Source organism: Pan paniscus, chromosome 7 (assembly GCF_029289425.2).
Source record: "Pan paniscus chromosome 7, NHGRI_mPanPan1-v2.0_pri, whole genome shotgun sequence".
Lineage (NCBI taxonomy): Eukaryota > Metazoa > Chordata > Mammalia > Primates > Hominidae > Pan > Pan paniscus.
This window is the reverse complement of record NC_073256.2, coordinates 150,482,491-150,502,113: the sequence shown is the minus strand read 5'-3', so window position 1 is coordinate 150,502,113 and position 19,623 is coordinate 150,482,491. Positions and strand designations below refer to the sequence as shown.

Here is a 19,623-nt window from a genome sequence, read left to right as displayed (position 1 = left end):
AGTAACTGTGGTCTGGTCATGTTAGGAGAGCTAAATTCAGTTTCATTCATGGACTCAGTCACTCATCATATGAATGCTTCATGCACACTTTCATACAGATAGTTATGCTTCACCAGGGCCAGCAGTGCCCCAGGCTTGGAGAAATAGCCACAAACATGCCGATCAAGCTCCCTGTCTCTTGGGGCTCACGTTCTAGTGGCAGAGGTGGAAAATGAGCAAATAAGTGTATGTTATATCAGGGAACAGGTGCTACAAAGAAATATAAGGCCATATACGAAGGATATGGAATGCTGGGGCTGGGGCTATTTTATATAGGATGGCCAGGAAAGGCACGCAGTTCTCTGGGGGATGTGTGTCCAGGTGGGAGCAACTTTTTCTATTTTCTTTTCTCTGTCTTTCTCTTTCCTTCCTTCATGCTTCCCCTTTTCTCTCCCTTCCCTCACCTTCTCTTCCCCTCCCCTTCTCTCCCCTTCTCTCTCCTTCTCTCTCTATTTCTCTCTGAAATTCCCCCCTCTCTCTGTTCCTTCCTTGTTCTGGTGTTGCTGCTGTCTGCACTGTAGGAGTCTGGGGCCATTCACTGCCTTCCCCCAGGACCCAGTTTCCTCCTTTCTGAAGACAATGGGCAGGGGAAAGTCTGGGATGCAGCCCCTGGTGTGAGGCCCAGCCTCCTGGGCCCCAGCACAGTCCTGTGCTATGTGTTTACATATTTCTAGGACCTTATGTAAACGGTGCAACGTGCTTATCAGCACACTGTGGTGTGTTTAAATTGCTTCTCCAAACATTTACAAGCACACAGGACCTGTGATTAGAATTCCATCAATGTGATTAGAATTCCATCAATGAGCAATCCCTCCTGGGTAAGCACAGTCCCTCCTGGGTGGGAACAGCCCCTCCTGGGTGGGCACAGCCACTCCTGGGTGAACACAACCACTCCTGGGTGAACACAGCCACTCTTGAGTGGGAACAGCCCCTCCTGGGTGGGAACAGCCCCTCCTGGGTGAAAGTAGCCACTCCTGGGTGAACACAGCCCCTTCTGGTGGGATGGCTGACTCTCCACCCGGCTGAACGAGAAGCCAGGCTGAACCACCCTGTGGACTAACTGATCCTTCAGGATGACCGAAGCCAGGAGGGCATGCAAAGAGGGCTTTGTTCTCATTCTATCAATAACATTTTGATTATTGGAAAAAAAAGTCTGGAGCAAATATGAAATTGGGAGATCTGAATGGTGAATCTGTGAATATTCATCATATCAGCGACTTTTAAATATTTTGACCATGATCATGTAAGAAAGTTATCTTATACATAACAGAACACACATGGACATACACAGACACAGACCTGAAATAGCACTCACGAATAATGTTCACACTCCATACTCTTACCATCTACAATGCATCTGAGAGTTTCCATTCTATTCTACCCTAGTCTAGTCTAGTCTGTTCAAAAAATACTCACCTACAATCTATTATGTGGACTCTACAACCTGCTAATGGTTTAGGGAAAAGACTGCATTATATTCTCTGTCCTTTTCTGCCTGGAATATTTCATTACAAAAATGATATTAGTAACCCACTGGCACCCCTCTTACTATTTCTAAATTTTGTGCTAAACATTTCACACATATGTTTCAAGGAAGCATCAAAATAACAAGGTGAATTGGGCACGATGTTATCCCATTTTACGAACCATAATTCTGAGGCTGAGAGAACCTGCCTAGCTTGTTTAGGGTCACACAGACAGGATGCATGAGGTGAGATTTAACCCCAGGTCTTACTGCTGGTAAGAGACAGGCTCGTTCCCCCAGTTATAACTTAAGCAGGACCCCACATCAGAGCTGTGGACACTGGGACCTCGGCCCATGGAAGGATGGGTGGTTTTTGCCCATGAAGTGCCTGGCCCAGAGCAGTGAAAAGAGCATTGAGTTTGGAGTCAAAACTTAGGGTTCAAGTGCTAACTGCCAAATTTGGGGGGATCTTGGAAAATATATTTTTTCCTCTCTCTGAGCCAGACATCTTCCAAACGTGAATGTATTGTGTGTATTCATATGGGCCCTGTTTTTGTCTCCTGTGAAGATGAAGTGAACAAAGCAGTCGCCTGCTAAGGATCCCACTCCTAGTCGTGGCTGGTTGTTCGTGGGTGCGGGCTAAGAAGAGCCAGGAAGTCTCAGTGCAAGGTGCAATGGCCTGGAGCTGGCAACCCAGATTTGGGTTCCAGCTCTTGCATTTCCCAGCTGTGTGGCTTTGGGCAAGTCACTTAGCCTCTCTAATCCTCAGGCTCCTCATAGGCAAAATGGAGTTAAGTAAAATCTATTTCACAGCGTTGTTTTGAGAATTAGAAATAACGTTTTGAAGCACCTCGCTCAAAGTCTGGCATACGCCCTTAATCAAAGAGACCCACTTGTATCCATCAAGGGCTTAATTGGTTTCAATTAGAAAACTGAAGCATGAACACAGGGCCCCAAACCGCTTTATTAGATGAAGAAAGCATCTAAAAAATGCTATGTGTATCTATCTTCATGGAAGAAGGCTCTCTTGCTTTTATTTCTATTCTAATTCCTTCATACAAATAATATGAATATTTGAAAAACTGTGCAAGAAAATATAATAGTTCGTTCCAGTGGCTGTCTCAATGCTGCAGCCTGTTTGCTCAGCTCTGAGCTGTGAACATGGAGATTGGGCGATGAGTGAAGGCAGGTGGGGCAGGCAGAAGGTGCCAAATTCGAGGGCCAAGTACTGCTCACAGATGCTTTATAAAGAAGGAATCCATGATGCCCCCACCTCAGATATTGGGTGGGTCTAATGCCCCGGGCTGGAGCGGAAGTGGGGAGAACTCAGTTCTGGGAGCCCAGGAGGGTACAAGGACAAGGGTGCAGTGGCACTAAAGTGGGTTCTCCCCAGGCTGCTTTGCTACGTGGGAGGCATAATCTGCCTTCAAATCTTAACATGAGGGAGCTATACTGAGGTTTGGGCACCAGGATCTCCAAGTCCCAGCACCCGCTATCTGGCAATCACTGTACAAACTCGAGAGAGTGGCTTTCTCTCTCTGGGCACCATTTTCTCATACATAACATGAGGGGGTCATAGTGAGAGCCCTAGCCAAGATACTAATGCCTCCTGGGCTGCAGAGGAGTAAAACAAGTTCATAAACTGTCTCCTCCCTGTACAATGCCATTTGCTGGAACTTAGAGGAGACTGCCAAGGGGTGAGAATGATGCTGCCTGAGTCATGTCGGCAAAGGGAGTAGCCGAGGTCAGCACAAGTGCCACGCACCAAGCACCCATTGTGTGTCAGATGCTGTGCTGGGCCCCTGGTGCACCCTCTTCTCATTTGCTCCCATAACCATCCTGAGGGGGTGGACAAGGAAACTGGCTCAGAGAGGCTAAGTGCTGTCTTACACAGCTGAGTAAGTCACACAGGTGGGGAACAAACCCAGCTGTGCTTTGCCCTTGCCACCCAGACGAGCTGCCACTTGGCCTTCAATTTCTGTGACTCCTGAGAACTAGGCTGCTGAAATATTACCAAAATGCCCAGGCCATGTGAGGAGTGCTGTTTCCTCAACACCAAATGTTCTCTCTTACTTTTAAGCCTTTGCGCCTGCTGTTCCTCCTGCCTAAACACCTTTCCCTAGTTTGCCTGGATAACAGCTATTGAACTAGACACATGCTTTTTAATCCAATAAGCGTTAAAGTAGACTGAAATCTTGATAAAATACAGATTCTGACTCAGCAGGTCCAGAGTGTAGCCCAGGAATGTGCATTTTAACAAGCTCCCAGGTGATGCTGATGGCGTTGGCCTGGGAACTTCACAGTCAGCAATCAGATTATAATAGAAAATCCAGGTTTTGCTCAGGGCTCACCTCCTCCAGGAAACAGGACAGATAATGGTTGAAAGGTCAGGCTCTAGAGATAATGGTTGAAAGGGCAGAACTACCTTGTAGTTCCAGGACCCCGAGTAAATTGCTGCCTCTCTCTGTTGCTCGGTTTCCTTCTTTAGACAAGGTAGATAATGAAAAATGCCTATTGCATGAATTATTAACAGATCCCAATGAAACATGCATTAAAAGTGTTTAGCACAGTAGTTGGCACATGGTCAACAACCTTGAGTGATGATTATTAACCTGTCCCAGGCTAAAGCGGGGGCCCCCATGGCCCTCAGGACCCAGGTGCTGTGATGTTAGTTTATTTGCCTATTGTTCCAGAGTACTACATGGCAAAGGGGGCAGGGATTGTGTCCATAGCCCCAGTGCTCAGTATGGTGACAGGCATGTCATAGGTAAATATGCATTGAGTGAACGACCTCTGTAGAGATAATACAGGTTAGAGGCTGAAAGTAGGATGCTAAAGTCAAACCTCTTGGGTTTCAAATCCCAGAGTTGGAAAGGTCTGGGCTTGGAGGGTAACTATGCGACTTCTTAGCTGTATGAACTTGGGAAAGTTATATAATCGCTCTATGTCTATTTCCTCATCTGTAAAATGGGCACAACAAATTACCCTCATCATAAAACTGTCATGAAGTTAGATGAGATGAAACCTGCAAAGTGCTTAGCACTGTGTCTATTGTCATTGCTGTTAGATATTTGTAGACTCACCCTTGAGCCCAATTCAGACAGGCCAGGGAAAGTCCATGTCTTAGAGAGAGAGGCCTGAGCAGAACTTTGTCCCCACTGAGCTTGAGCCCAAACACTTGGAACCCTTTTTCCAAACCCCTGCTAGATAAAGGAGTGGTCCCCAGGCCGGGCGTGGTGGCTCACACCTGTAATCCTAGCACTTTGGGAGGCCGAGGCAGGCAGATCACAAGGTCAGGAGATCGAGACCTTCCAGGTTAACACAGTGAAACCCCGTCTCTACTAAAAATATAAAAAAAAAAAAAAATAGCTGGGTGTGGTGGCACACACCTGTAGTCCCAGCTACTTGGGAGGCTGAGGCAGGAGAATGGCGTGAACCTGGCAGACAGAGCTTGCAGTGAGCCACGATCACACCACTGCACTCCAGCCTGGGTGACAGTGAGACTCTGTCTCAAAAAAAAAAAAAAAAAGAAGAAGAAAAGAAAAGAAAAAGGACTGGCCCCAATCATGGATGGAGCCTCCTTCATGGGTTCTGCGGAAACTCCTTCTAAGATGAGCTTTTAGGAGTGCTAGGACACCAAGCCCTGGGCACTGCAAAAATAAGTCTCTCTTGCATAAAATGATCTAGAACACCTTCACAGCCAGGTAGCTGGAGGGATGAGGCCCAGTTTATGCTCCCATGAGACTGAGATTAGAATTCCACATTTTATGGGGATCTGACACACTAATTGGGTGCAGCCTTGATGACTGGTCAATATTTTGGAGATGACCCAAAAGTTGTCTCCCAAATAGTGGGAGATAAATTCCCAAGCCCCACTGGGGTGCAAGGGAATGTGAAGGGGCACATTTTCAGCAAGACCTGGGATGCACATTCCTTCATGATTGGCGAGGCCCTGAGCACAGATGCCATTGCCAGTTTAATTAGAGAGTCAGCAGGCGGGAGTGGAGGCCACCGTGTGACTGCATGTGCTGACTTCCACAAGCTGTAATTACAGGCGGGGTCTGCCTTAGACAGTAGATTTGTTACAGGCAGGAATTACACAAAGGGCTGTCATGAACTGGCCAGTCCTTGGTGTGTGCTTTTAAAGGACTGCCATTAACACATCCTAATGAAAAGTAAGAGCCCTTGGAAACACCGAGGGACTGAGCAGGGCCTCAGCATCAACCTGAATGTCTCGGGGCCCAGTGGATTGAATGTGAAATTTGGCATTTGAGAGACTCAGGTTCAAATCTAGCTCTATTCTGTGGCCTCAGAAGATTCACCTCCAATGAACAAATGTGTTCACTGGATATGCCTGTCTGTGCCTTCATTTCGGGTCAATAAAATGGGGTTGATGTTAGAACAAAATGCATTAATGATTATAAAGAGGCTGACACGTGGGAGACAATAAATATGACTTCTCTCTTCCTTCTAGTTAGTAAATGATTAAAAAGAAAATCAGCAAGGCAGGTGAGAAATGCCCTTTAGTTCACGCCGAGTGGTGTCTGAGAGACACGATGAGAACACATGGCTGCAGGCCTTTGCTGTTCATCCTACCGTCCCTTCAACAACTATGCTCGGAGTGCCTGAGTATGCCAGGAGCAGCTCGAGGCATTTGGGACACATCAGCGAACAATCGGGCTGTTCTCTGCCTGCATGGGGCTTCTAGTTCTGTGAGACAGGCTGACAATATACAGCACATCTATGTGATATGGACTGTCCTGGGGCGATAAGGAACAAGATTCGCATGTAGAACAGGAAGCCAGAAAGGGGACGGGGGAGCTGGGCGGTGAGGGTTCCAGTTGTGCCCTGGGGAGCTGGGTTAGGCAGCGTGGAGGATGGTTGAGTCCAGACTAGAGAGGGTGGGGTTCAGACATGCGGACAGCTGGGTGAGGGGGAGCAGCGAGGTCCACGGGGTCAGTGGAGTGATGAGGGCAGAGGAGCAGGGGAGAAGCCAAAAAGAACAGAGGGCTGGGTGGCTGGGAGAGCCTCACCCTACCTTTTGTTGTTTTGCTTCAGGCGGGACCTGGGAGAAGGGCTTCCCCATCCTGGTTTGCAAATGTGACCTGCCAGAGAGCATGGAGCACAGAGCAGGCCAGGCCGGGTGTCCTTGCATTGGCCCCAGGCACTGCAGAGCCTCAGTAAGGAGCTGACTGGCCCCTCAGCGCTGCTTCCCCCTGGCCCTGCCTCCTGCTGCAAACTCCAAGGCCAGCACACTCTGCAGGCCACACTGCCCTCTCCTCAGGGAATGGCCCTTCCTCCTCTTGGACTGAGGGCCCTCCTTCTCTCTGAGGCTCAGTCTTTGCTGCCCACAGCCCTGGAGCCCCTCGCTGGGCAAACCCCCACCACTGGCTCTTTCGGACCTTCAGTGTGCAGCTCTCCATGAGTCCCACCCCCACCTAGAGCTAAAGTGCCTGCCTGGCAGTCCCCAACACGAGGGTCTCCTCCATCTGCTTCATCCAGGTGCTCTCAGCTAGATGTGCACTCCAAGAGCATGTCTACATGGTGGGCTCCAACTGTCCTATAGCCTCTTTACCATATGGCCATCTGGCTACCCCAACCTCCATCAAGGTCACTGATAACCTTGCAGAGGTCCACCAGCAGACGCCCCATCCCCCACCTCTCCATCTCCTCCTCCCAGTCAGCTCTGCCTCAGGCTAATTTCTGGAACCCCGTTCTGCTGTCTCTGACTACTCTTGAAAGCCAAGGCTCCCAGCTGCCACCCTGTCCCCTTTTCCTCCCATTCTGTCCACGAATGCTTGTGGGGTGGGGCCATTTCCTCTCCTTGCTTCAAGAATGACCTATTAAGCTAATGATTCCCAAATCTCTCTCCAGCTTGAACCTCACACCTTCATATAAATGCCCCACATCACCTGGAAATCTCTCAGGCCCCTCAAACTCAACCTAGGCACAATTTAACTTCGTCATCCATATGTGTTCTTCCTCACCTCTAGAACCTTCTTCCCCTGCTATTTCCCTATCCTTAGTGACTAAGACCAGCCCTCAATTACCTGATTAAAACACAGGTATTTCCTGATTGCTCCTAAAATCATTCCCCTCTTCCCCTACATTTTGCTGTAGCCTGTGCCTACGATCTTCCTCCTGAGTGACACCTGCCCCCACCTCCGGTCCACCCCTACTGCTGTCCTAGTTCACAGCACATCTCCTCTACCACACTGGGGCAGAAGCAGAGATGCTGCTCTTGGCAGGGGCTTAGGGGAGGAATGCTTTGTACACAGACAGCCTGTAGTCAGTTTTTGCTCATTGATAATGCTCCAATTTTTGAAAAATGGTTGTAACATCACAGGTTGGGGAAGAAGGAGACACAGAGCAGAATCCCCACCAGAAAAGTAGGAAGCCTACCAGAGTTCACCTGCTTCTTGCAAGATTATATGAATGGATGAGTGAATGGATACACAAATGCTCCAGAATTCTCTAGAGCTCTGAGGTAGATGGAGACACAACACTCCTTTGTTCATTAGAGGGACATGAATTGAAGACCAACCTAGTAGGAACTGAGGATTCCAAATGGACATGACACAATTCCTGTCATGGAGCAGAGCTTGGTGAAGTCAGTGGGGTCAGCTGGTGAATGAGCAAAGTGCTCTATGAATCCTGGGTGGCCGTTTGCATCCAGTGGAGAGCATCACTCAGTGGAGACAGGGTGGGTTTGGGAAGCAATGTGACCATGTCCTCACTTCCCCTCTTCCCCCAGCCTATTCCAATCAGCCTTTCCTTCCCGTTACTCCACTGAAATGGCCCTCATCAAGGTCTCCCATGACCTACAAGAGCCCAATCTCTGCCCTCATCTCTCTTGACTCTGTGACATTTGACTTTTGCTTCCTTTTGGAAATGCTTTCTTTTCTTGGCTTTTGTGATACCGCATTTTCTTGGTTTTCTTCCAAAGCTGTATCTACAGCCCTGACCTCTCTACTGAATTCCCAACTCATATAGTCAGCTGCCAACGCAAGATATATCCCAAATCTGATCTTTTTTACTGTGACCATGTCTGCAACCCTAATTTAAGTTACTAGCTCAACCCCTGGATTTCCACAATAGAGCCCAATCTGATCTCTACTTCCTGGGTCACACATCTCCTTACTCAATTTTCCATATAGCTGCCAGAAGTGTTCCTTTTTAAAACAGCGAATCAATATAATCACCTTCTATTATTAGCTTGAAACATTCCAGTAATTGCCCACTGCAAGGAGAATAAAGTCACTTTTCTGATGGCCTGCAAGATCTCATAACTGGTCTTCTTCATCCCTCTGACTTCCTCTCCTCCCAGTCCCTCCACTGGCCACTGGATCTCCTAGCACTGACCTCCCTGTGACCCCCAAACAGCCAGGATCACTCCTGCCCCAGGGCCTTTGCACCCACTCTGTACCTCAATCCCCATTGCTAGCTCCCCATTGCTCAGGCCTCAGTCCAGAAGTCACCTCCTCCAAAAAGCCTTCTCTGACTGCCCCTAAAGTAATTGCCCCATTCCATCGCCTCCTCTGCAATGGCCCCACTTCAGTGTTCTTCAGGGCAATTCTAAGATCTGAAATTCTTTATTTACTTACATCATCTGTGTCCTTTCATGAGAACATGAACTCTCTGAGTCAGAAGCTTTACCTGTTTAGGTTACAACTGTTCCCTCTAAAGCCTAGAGAGAGTCCAGCGCACAGAAGCCTCTGAATAATCTATGTTGGAGAGATGCTGCATGGGTTAATGCTTGAATGACTCCTGACTTCACTGCTCCTTATGGTGTTAAGGGACAAAGACTTACTTCTCCATCAAGCACAGCTTGCTCAGGGCCAAGGGCTCACTGCACTTTTAGGAACTCACAAAAGTATTTTCTTTCTAATTTCTTTTAAAATCAGAAGAAAAAATATAATAATAATGAAAATGTAATAATGAATCCAGCCAGGTTTACATTCATCTTTATAACAATGCCATAATGAAATACAATATTTTAATATTTTGGGGGGGACAAGTCAATCCTTCTGATCCTCAGCTTTCTCTGAACCATAATCCCAGCTCACAGGGCCCCTGGGGAGAATTAGACAAGGTGACGTGTAAGCCTCAGCTGTGAAGGGTAATGTGGGGTTATAGCTCCAGGGTGGAGGGTTTACAGTGTGCAAGGGCATCCTAGAGCCATGAGACCTACAGGGCTCTCTGGGTGTTGGGAGATACCTCTTTCGCTTCTTATAACACTGCAAGACACAGACAGGGTGGCTCTCACTGTGTCCATTTGAAGGCTAAAGAAACTGCAGCTCAGAGCAGTTCAGCAACTCTCCTACATCGTGTGGCTAAAGCTAAGAATTGTGACCCATTTTTCTGAATCCAGGTCCCCGCGATGCCCTGGGTTCAGACCCTAACACCCTCCCGTCCCTGAGTGCTGGGGATTTAAGGCAGCAGTGCCTCCTTTCAGGAAATCACACACACACTGGAAACTCCTGCATACTCCTCTTACTATAATCTGTCACCAAAGACTGGATATTCCTGTGCTGGGGCTCGTGCCAGCGCCTCGGGCTGCCAGGTGCTGCTTTCCAACTCCCACATGGGCTGCCCTCCCCCTACTGCTACCCACAGGGCCCCCACTCCACCTGCTCCCAGACGAGGCCAACTCCTGGCCAAGCTCAGGGGCACAGTAGAGGCGCTCTGTTTCTGATTTTTCTCGCCTTCCTTGGAGATGCCTGTGCTTGGAAGGGAAGGCAGAACATTGCATCTTGGAACAAATCTGCTTTTGATCATGCAAATGAATGCCTGGATAATGTAGGCAGACTGTCAATTTCACCAGTTAGAAAGAAAGAGAAAAGGGGGAGAAATTCCCCATGACAGCGACTGATGAAGAATTTCAATAGAAAGCTGCTACTTCAGAAAATAAGATCATTTGCCGCGAATGGAGAACATCTCAGGCAGCCCTGATGCTCCACCGGTAGGTTGCTAACTTTGCTGTCATTAGGACCCCCTGGGTGGGCCATAGGTGGCCTGGGGTGGTATGTGGGGGAGGGTCTTCAGAGGGACTTGATGGATCCTGTACCCACCCTCCGTCTTTGGTCTGAAGAAAATGGGTGGGTCTCTGCTGGTGGTGAGTAGCTCCAGGGGGCAGGACTTGGAGTAAGAGGCTCCACTCCTGTCCCTCCGTGACTTCCCTGGGAAGCTGCACTGCATGTGTTTGTGGACTGGGATCCAGCTGATACTTATGCAGCGTCGGCATGAGTAGAGAACATGCATTTGTGTTTACTACAATTTGGAAAATTGGTCTCAGGTCAGCTGAGGTGGTTCAGAGATTGGACATTCTTTGTATTCCTGCTTTCTGTGTATAATTATCTGAAGAAGGGATAACAGCTTTGGACACTAATCTTAATATTAAAATTAAAAAATTAAGGGAAAAGAACGAACATTTATTGAAGCCAAACTATTTTCCAGATATCGTTGTGTATTTGAATTTTTGAACATCTTTATGAGGATATTTACTAATCATCTCCCAACTTCACAGATAGGGAAACTGAGGCTTAGACTCTGGGTAACTTGGATGCTCATGATTGCAATCCAAGGACACCCAGGACACTCTCCCTGCTCTGTCGACACATGACCAAGGGAGCGGGGTCCTGGTCAGTTCCTGGCCATTGTGTCACTCCAGCTGACAGTGCTGCTATGGGGCCCAATGGCACCTGATCCCCACCTCCTGAGGTCTTGGAATAGATGTCCACTCTCCATATAGTATGTATCAATGGTGTTTCAGTTGTTTGCCTTGTCTGTTATCATCTACTGCAAGCCCTTCTGAGGGGAGGAATTCAATTTGTATTTTATGCTGAAACACCTGGCCCAGCATGACTAAACAAACAGGTGTTGGTGTTACAAAAACATGCTGGACACCCTGTTTAGATGGATGTGGCAGTTTACTGCAATTGATATGTCTTGTTTCTCAGCCCCAGATGGGGCAGGAGGGGCTGGGTGGGTATCAAAGGACAGAGGATGGAGTAAAAGGCATGGCTGAGATTGAGGCCCTCCAGAACCTGCCATCTTCAGGTCCTCCTTGGCTGATGGTGGTTGGACCCAGGTGCCATGGAGCCTTCTTGGGGGAAACAGAGAAATGCACAAGCCCAACTCTAAATTCAGGTTGGGAGTGGGCTGAGGCAAGGGAGGGCAATACAAGGGCACGTTGGGTTGAAGTCCAGAGGAGTTTCCTCACTGTTGGGAGGGTGGGAGCATAGCTCATAACTCAGTTTCCACTTGGTTGTCCACTGTGCCCTCTTGCAGTTCTGTGTGGGGTAGAATCCTGAGGATCTCTCTAGGTGATGCTTGCGTATGGTAGGGGTAAGGTGGTGATAGTGCATCGCTGATCTAGTGTTTATCACAGATAGGGTAATGGGTAGAGCCTGTCACCCACCACCCTCTCCACTCCTGCCCTGCAATTGGGGTCAGAGACCTGCAGTGGAGACTTGGCTTTCCAAAGGACTAGTTAGCTCCTAGAGACATCCGGTAAACTTCACTAAGCCTTTCCCAGAAAAAAAATCGTGTTAAATACTGGTTCATAGTTCCCTACCTCACAGCCATACAGTTGAGATAAAGTAAAATAAGAGCATGAGTTACTTCACTTAGGCTAACCCCTAAGGCTATTGAAATTTTAAAATTATAAATAAATCAATAAATGACTACAGAAAAAAAAAGAATGTGGGTAGAATTGGAAAGCCCTTTGCACATCACAGCCTTTATTCTAGCTGGGTTTGCATACATTTCAGTACCCAGCACACCGTTGATGGTAGACGGAAGGCTCTCAGAGGAAAGCCTGGCTTTTCCCAGAGTGACGTCATGGGAAGAAGATATTTGGAGGCAGATAGAACTGGGTTTTAATTCTGGTTTCTCTCTGAAATATAGTAATAATATTCCCCACCTCATAGGGTAATAGTTGTGAGGGTGAATTATTTCATTGAAGACTTCCGGGTTAGGGCCCAGCACATAGTCAGTTCTTCAGAATTTCATTCATTCATCCTAGTGAATGTTTATTGTGTGCCTGCTGTGTGCAATTTGTCTAGCAGAACTAGAAACATTTCTAGGCACCAGAGATATAGCAGTTTCAAACATTCTAGTTGGGGAAGAAAGACAACAGACAAATACATAATATGGCAGGAGGTTTGAGTGCTGGGGTAGGGTGTAGGATGTAGGGATAGAGAAGGCTGGGGATATGGCTTCCCTCCGAATCCAAGTGGTCAAGCAAGGTCTTTCTGATAAGCAGACCCTGAAGGAAGTAAGGCAGTGAGTTATCTGGGAAGAACATTCCAGAAGAAAAAACAGCAAATACCAGGACCCTGATATGGGATGTGCTCAGCCTATTTGAGAAACTCTAAAGGGATAAACCAGTCAGCCAAGAGGGAACAGCAGGAGTTAAGGTCAGAGAGCTAACAGAGGTCACATCAAATAGGCTCTGGCAGTTAATAGAAGACTGGATTTTTCCTCTGCATGAGAGGAGGCCACTGGAGAGAAGGCTTGGAGCAGAGGAGTAAAATGGTCTGACTTATAAAGGGATTGCTCTGGCTACTGTGCTTCTCATAGATTACAAGAGGCAAGGCAGGTGCAGAGAGAGAGTTGGGGGCTAGCACAAAAATCTCAAATAAAGTGGCTGGATCAGGGTGATAGCAGAAGAGGTAGGGGAGAAGGGTTTGGATTTGGGATACATTTTGAAAATACAGCCAACTGGATTTGCTGATAGAATGCTGGTAGGATATGAGAAAGCAGTGTCAGGAATGACTTTTGATTTTGAGCCTGAGTACAGAAGGATGAGTTGTTTAGTTGCTGAGTTGTTTACTGAGATGGTGAAGACTACAGAAGAACATGCTGGTTGGGGATGGGAGCAGAGGTGGAATCGGCAGTCCACTTTGGGTATGTTATGGATGAGACACTATGAGACATGTAAGTGAAGATGTCAAGTGGGCCATTGGCTAAACCAGTTCAGAGTTCAAGGGAAAAGTCCAGGAGGAATAAATCTGTATGCAGACACATGTTTAGGAGATGATTGCATGCAGTGGCACTGAGCCGTGAGCTGGCTTCCAGTCCCACCGTCACTACTCTCCTGCTGCAGGTAGTCCTCCTCATCAACCAGCACCTAGGTGAGTTCTTGGCAGGATGCAGGCTCACAAAAGCTGCTCGGTGGCTTCACTAACTCGTGTCCCAAGGGAATGAATGAAGAAGTGAAGCCAGAAATGAATGGTCTAACCAATGAACAAATGTGCTGGGGGAACACTGCCCTGTGATTGGTATCTGGGATGACCGCCATGGAGCAGGGCTAGGAGCTGCTCTGCTGTGCCCTTAGAGAGGCTTCTCTATTTGGGGGTGCCCGATTTCAATGCTGGCTTCTCCAGCCAGGCCCCTGTTTGGCAGTGAGCCTCCTGCTGGTGGCCCCATCTTTCTTTGCAAGTAAACAAAGTAAGCTTTCCTTAAAAACCTTAGAGGGAAGCTCAATGAGAAGAATGCAAATGCATCCTTGAGTAGAGATCCCAGTCCTCTGGATTCAGGTATCTGGCTGGACTGCTTAAGGAATTCAGGACAAAGTTAGGAAACTTCTAGACACTCCTGGGACTGTGCTTGAACCAGGGAAGCCCAAGGCAGCCATAAGCCCACAGTCATCCCTCTCACAATGAACGGGCATAATCAGAAAACATGAGCCTGGGCTACCCTCTGAACACCATGGTCCCAGATCTGCCAATAAGAACAACCCCCTCACCCTCCCTGATGGATGGCATTTCCACTGAGTTGGGAGAGGTCTGGGAACTAACCACAGGGCCGCCCTCCTCCCTAGCCCCATCAGACCTTTCTAGGCTGATCCCAAGGCTCCTGGGAATATAAAATTAGTTCTTCCTCTCTTTCAAAAGTCGAAGATGGCCATGAAAAGTTTTCAGTACATGGTCCAAAGAGCCAGAGCTGTGAGGACACGGTGTCTTGTGCACAGAGATTTTGCATCCCCCGTAGGAGGGTATCAAATAAGGAGGTGAGTGGGAAATTGTCCCTGGTCAATGGCCAGCTCCATCCCAGTCGGCCCATGCCTCAGAGTACTGTCTCCAGGGCGGACAGTGTTTAGGGGCAGCAAGAGAATACTAAGATTAGAACTTCCATTTCTTTCTCTTGCTTTAACATTCTTTTGATTCAATAAAGGGTTTATAATAATTCAGGGTATTAGTACAAGAGTACACATGTATATAATTTATACTTAAATAACTAAACTTACTATTTCTTAACTGATGAGGGGCTTGATCAGAAGCAACTTGAGGATCCCTGTTTTAGAGACTACAAACTCTGAGGCAGTGGAGGAGAGTGGCACATTTCCAGTGATTCCTGAATGGTTGTCTTGTCCAATAATAAAATCTCAGCCCCTCGGGGTAAGGGCTATGCTGTGTGTGAGTGCTTGGCAGAAAAAATGTTGAAATGGATCAGGTACAAAAGGTATTTCACCCTGGCTGTGAGTTAGCTAGATGAAAGCTGAGGGTGACTAAGTTTTACTTGACACCCCCCCTTGCAACACAACAGACTCACTCATACACCCTCAGAGAGAACTCTATTGCTGCTCACATGCCACACCCACCTTCCAGATAGGAACCTTCAGAAATCAACTTCACATGCAAACCTCACCAGCCCTGCTTCTTTCTCTCTCTCTACATACACATGCACACATAAATATATATAATATGTAACACATTATGCATGTGTGTATATATACAGCAATAGTAATAATGCATAATATTCTTTCTCACATCTCTACATCTCCAGAGGTAGCCAATGTTAATTGCATGTTGTGAATCTTTTTACTCAGTTATCCTTCTATGCAGAAAAACATACAAATATACACACTTACAAATATAAAGATACATACAGGTTGGTTTTTAAAAATATGAATGCTATCTTAATTTCACATTCCTCTACATGTTTTTTGTCATTTTACAATGTGTCACAGGCATCCCTTAAGCCAGCAGAGATAAATCTAGCTCATTCTTTTTAATATCTGCATAATATTTAATAGCTTGTTTGTATCTTAATTTAGTCAACCATTTCCCTGTTAATGGACATTTGAGTTGCTTCCAATTTTTTGCCACAATAATCAATGCCACAATCAATCAATAAATAATGCAATGCAATAAATACTCTTGTATATATATCATGTAAAACTGGAGCTTTTATTGCTGTAGGATAGAGTCCCCAAGGTGAAATATATTACCCAAAGGAAATAGGATTATCCAAAGGGACTCAGGATCCTGTTTGGTTGCTTTCATGATTTAATAAAATTCCGGTTAGACTGCCTTATATTCAACAGAGGCAACAGAGACCCATGTCATGCATGTGCAGGGGAAGGTGCACTCCACCCACACCCAGAGTTGTCCTCTCTTTGTGCTTTATGCACACTGGGCTTCCCTGTAGGCTTGACCACCTACAAGGCTTTGGCCAAGAGTAGCTTGTCCAAGGCAGGGTGGGGTGGGCAGAGGAGCATGTGCTCAGCCTCTTCCAGGGTTAGCCACATCCTAGTGAGTGGCTGTAACTTCTGGCGAGAGCAGGAACTGTGCATTCAAGCAGACTGAAGACCTCACAGCTCACTCCCACTTCACTGTGCCTCCAGCAAGCCACACAAAGCTGCGTGTTTGCCAGGTGCATTGTGCATGCTCTCTTTACTAGGAAATTTAACTTGGAAGCCTGGTGCTTCAGTGTCTTTTTCAGGATTGGGAAAGGGTGATGATTTAACAAGAGTCCCTTCATCTCCCTGCCTCATCATCTCTCAGTTCTCAGTACAACAAGCATCCTCCATGAAATATGGGTGGCATGGTCCAGAATGTGGGTATTCTAACTTGCAGCCCTGAGCTGCAGAGCTTCTGGGTCAGCTCCAGTTTTCCACAGCGATTCATTCACAGCTGTAATTTGTGGATGTGCCTGTGTTGCTCACTACCCTGCAAGTGTCTAATTTCTAAATCCCTCCATTACCACCTCCTAAACTCACATAGGCATTGCACACTGTAGTTATTCAGCAATTGGTCAATATCTCTTGATCAAGTCAGACATTGAGGTCCAGAGCCCTTAGGAAATGCTCAGCTGGAGACATCCGAGGCCCCCTCCCTGCTTACCTTCACAGCCTTTGCTCTGTTGATGAGCCCATCGTCCTGAGAACTCCCAATGAGCAGATCGACCTCTACCCGTAAAGACCTCTTCAGTGCTCTGGCTGGAGGCTCACGGAGGAACTGGCCATCAATCACAGGACCCCAGTAGTGGAAAGGGCCACTCACGGCCAGGAGCTGCATTGGATGCAACAATAATCAGTTGTCCTGGAATAATCAGTTGCATTGCTTTGCATAAAGAGGTCTTAACCATACTGAATGCCAATACTGGTTATCCATCTATGACTCTACTGAGAAAAAGTGACCAGGACAACTGGCAGGCCGGACACCATGTGACAAAGTCAGGGGCTGGAAGGTGAATGAATCTCACTCTCAGCAACGATGGTCTCCAGGGGAGCATCCCAGAGGTAACAGCAGATCCCCAGGTAGGGATGGGAAAGCCTGAGCCTGTAGGTGGGTGAGGAAGGCAGGAGGAGACAGTGGTTGAAGAGGAGGCAGTGACTCTGACAGGTGAAATTCACCAGCTCCAGTTATGATCAAATTAGCCTGCACTTAGGGGAGCTGAGAATAAGACCTGCTCCAATTCTGTGAGTCCAGACTCATTGCTAAGGTGATCAGGCCATCAATTGCCATGACAATTATTCCTGCTAATGTCCCCTTCATTAATGTGGAGGCCAGCCAGAGATTTGGTGTGCAAGCAAGAACTTTGCATGCTATAAAGGGAACACACAGCTATCCCATATAAGGGAGTGAAGTGACTCAAATACACTGCCATCTGTGAAGCCATGTCTGCAATACTCAACACATCTAGCTGTGACCTGTTAAGGGTTTGGTCCCCTGCCCACCACGGTCCTGGAGTGAGGCCAAATCCTTCACATGTGTTACTTCATTTTCTCCTCCTACTCTATAAGGTCTGTATAACTATTCCCATGTTATAAATAAGAAAGACAAATTGCAGAGACATCTGTCTACCCTCAGTGCCCATGTTTGGACTGTTGCAGGCTGTGGTGCATGCACAGCTCTAGAGGCTAGGGAATGTGAGTTCCAGCTCCAGTTGGTCATCAGCCTCATGTGTGGTATGGCTGGGGTGGGTGACACCTCCTTCCTAGGTCTTCATTTTCTATTTGTAAAAGACCAGAGAATGTCCCTTCCCAACTTGCACTTAAGTGCTCACCTTGGTCTGGGCATCATTGAGGACACTGGCAGGCTTCTGGCGGAGGCAGGACACCACTTCTTGGCTGGATGACATGGGGCAGCTGACCTCCTTTGCCAAAGCAATTGCCTGCTGCTGAGCCCTCTCATGGCTGATGACGGCGGCCGGGGAGAGTGCGGAGCCTCCCTGGAAGAGAAAGCAGGCTCAGGGCTGATGGTTCAGATCATCTCCAGCCCCTGCTCACCTGGAGCCCTCAGTGCCACTCAGGGTTCTGCATCCTTCCTCCAAGCTTGGGAGTCCCAGGACCCATTCTGGGGATGCACACAATGGGAAGATCAGGATTGGTCAACAGCATATCAGCATGCAGTGTGATACTGAACAGATGTCTCTCTAGGCCTCAGTTTCCTAACCTGTGAAGTGAGGGTGCTGCACAAGGTAACCTTCGGTCTTGGCTGTGCAGATGAATTTGTATATAGAGGCAAAGGGCTGATGGTTCTTTAAGAGGATTGGAGATTGGCAAAGTCCTCTGGGAAGAGAACTCTGCAAAGATAGAACCACCTCCCACCAGCACCTCCTGGGGGGCTCCTTAACTAGCAAGCTGCATTAAGATGGAGCTGGACTTTAAAATGGAAGCCCACCTAGGAGGTGACGAAAACACAGTCTTTGTAAGGGTAAATTGCTTTATCAAAATCAGGGTACTCTCTGTTAAAATGACTGGTTTCTCACTTTGGGAGGCTGAGGTGGGCGGATCACAAGGTCAGGAGATCGAGACCATCCTGGCTAACACAGTGAAACCCCATCTCTACTAAAAATACAAAAAACTAGCCGGGTGTGGTGATGGGCACCTGTAGTCCCTGCTACTTGGGAGGCTGAGGTAGGAGAATGGCGTGAACCCGGGAGGCGGAGCTTGCAGTGAACCGAGATCGCACCACTGCACTCCAGCCTGGGAAACAGAGCAAGACTCCATCAAAAAAAAAAAAAAAAAAAAGACAGGTTTCTTCTTTCTAATAATGAAAGTGGTAGGAGCTGGGTTCCAGGAAGTTCATCTCTGCCCGGACTTTTGGTAGAATTGGGTCATCTGCCCGGGAGGAACAAATGAGCTGAGTGGGGTCCTGACCAGTGTGCAGTTCCAGGGCGCATCCTCTATGGGGCTCCCCGTAGCTCAGACACTGGCTGCCCACTGAAGAGTCATGGGTAACCAGGGGAGGCAGTGGTGGTGATACCAGTGCCACTGCTCTTACCCCTGCTACTGCCACTGATGGAAATAATAGCAACCACTGTGGATTGAGGGCTCCGACAAACTCACTCAAGAGGTTGCCTATTTCAGCTCATCAGATCCTCACAGCAATTGTATAAGTCGGTTGCTCTTACTGTCCCATGTAACAATTATGTAGGAGGCAGGGCTGGGATCTGACCCCAGCGGCCAAACACTGAGCCACTGTGAAGTGGCCTTTCATACACCTGGTAGGTTCCTGATGAAAGGTGGTGGCACTGTTGTTATGATGATCTCTGTTAATTGTCAAGCTCAAGAAGGGACATGTGGCTAGGGTCAGAGGCAAGGCCAGTCAGAATCTCAGCCAGTGGCAAGGAAAAGCACAAGTGCATGGAATTGGGGGATCCTGGACACGGCCGCTGTGAGACCTGGTGCCAGAGGAACTTTTGTAATGGCTCTGGGCTTCTCAGAACAGGCCTGGCAACTAGGTCCATAGACTCCAGAAAGGGCTGGGAGATACACGTGATTTTCTGTCCTTAACCACTTAGACAAACTCCGAGTCTCCTGGTCCTGCTTTAAAACAAAGCAAGGCTCCTGTGCTATGTGATCTCCAGCCAGTGGCTCACTCTGC

General features: G+C 47.7%; 2 protein-coding genes across 3 annotated transcripts in view; one reads left to right on the top strand and one right to left on the bottom strand.

The window, feature by feature from the left end:
- The window catches only part of TG (thyroglobulin), a 270,475-nt gene that overhangs the window by 21,987 nt on the left and 228,865 nt on the right, over positions 1-19,623 (bottom strand). Inside the window, exons 42-43 of the mRNA XM_003830086.5 lie at positions 17,801-17,965; positions 16,636-16,803 (exon numbers count right to left, since the gene is read on the bottom strand). Coding sequence (XP_003830134.3) covers positions 16,636-16,803; positions 17,801-17,965 — 333 coding nt within the window. The remainder of the gene's footprint in view (positions 1-16,635; positions 16,804-17,800; positions 17,966-19,623) is intronic.
- SLA (Src like adaptor) overlaps positions 10,114-19,623 on the top strand; it is a 66,135-nt gene continuing 56,625 nt past the window's right edge. The window contains exon 1 of one of the 2 annotated variants that reach the window (XM_003830088.6): positions 10,114-10,466. In XM_003830088.6, coding sequence (XP_003830136.1) covers positions 10,456-10,466 — 11 coding nt within the window. In that variant the 5' untranslated portion in view covers positions 10,114-10,455. The remainder of the gene's footprint in view (positions 10,467-19,623) is intronic. The other variant, XM_003830087.5, reaches the window with a different exon arrangement.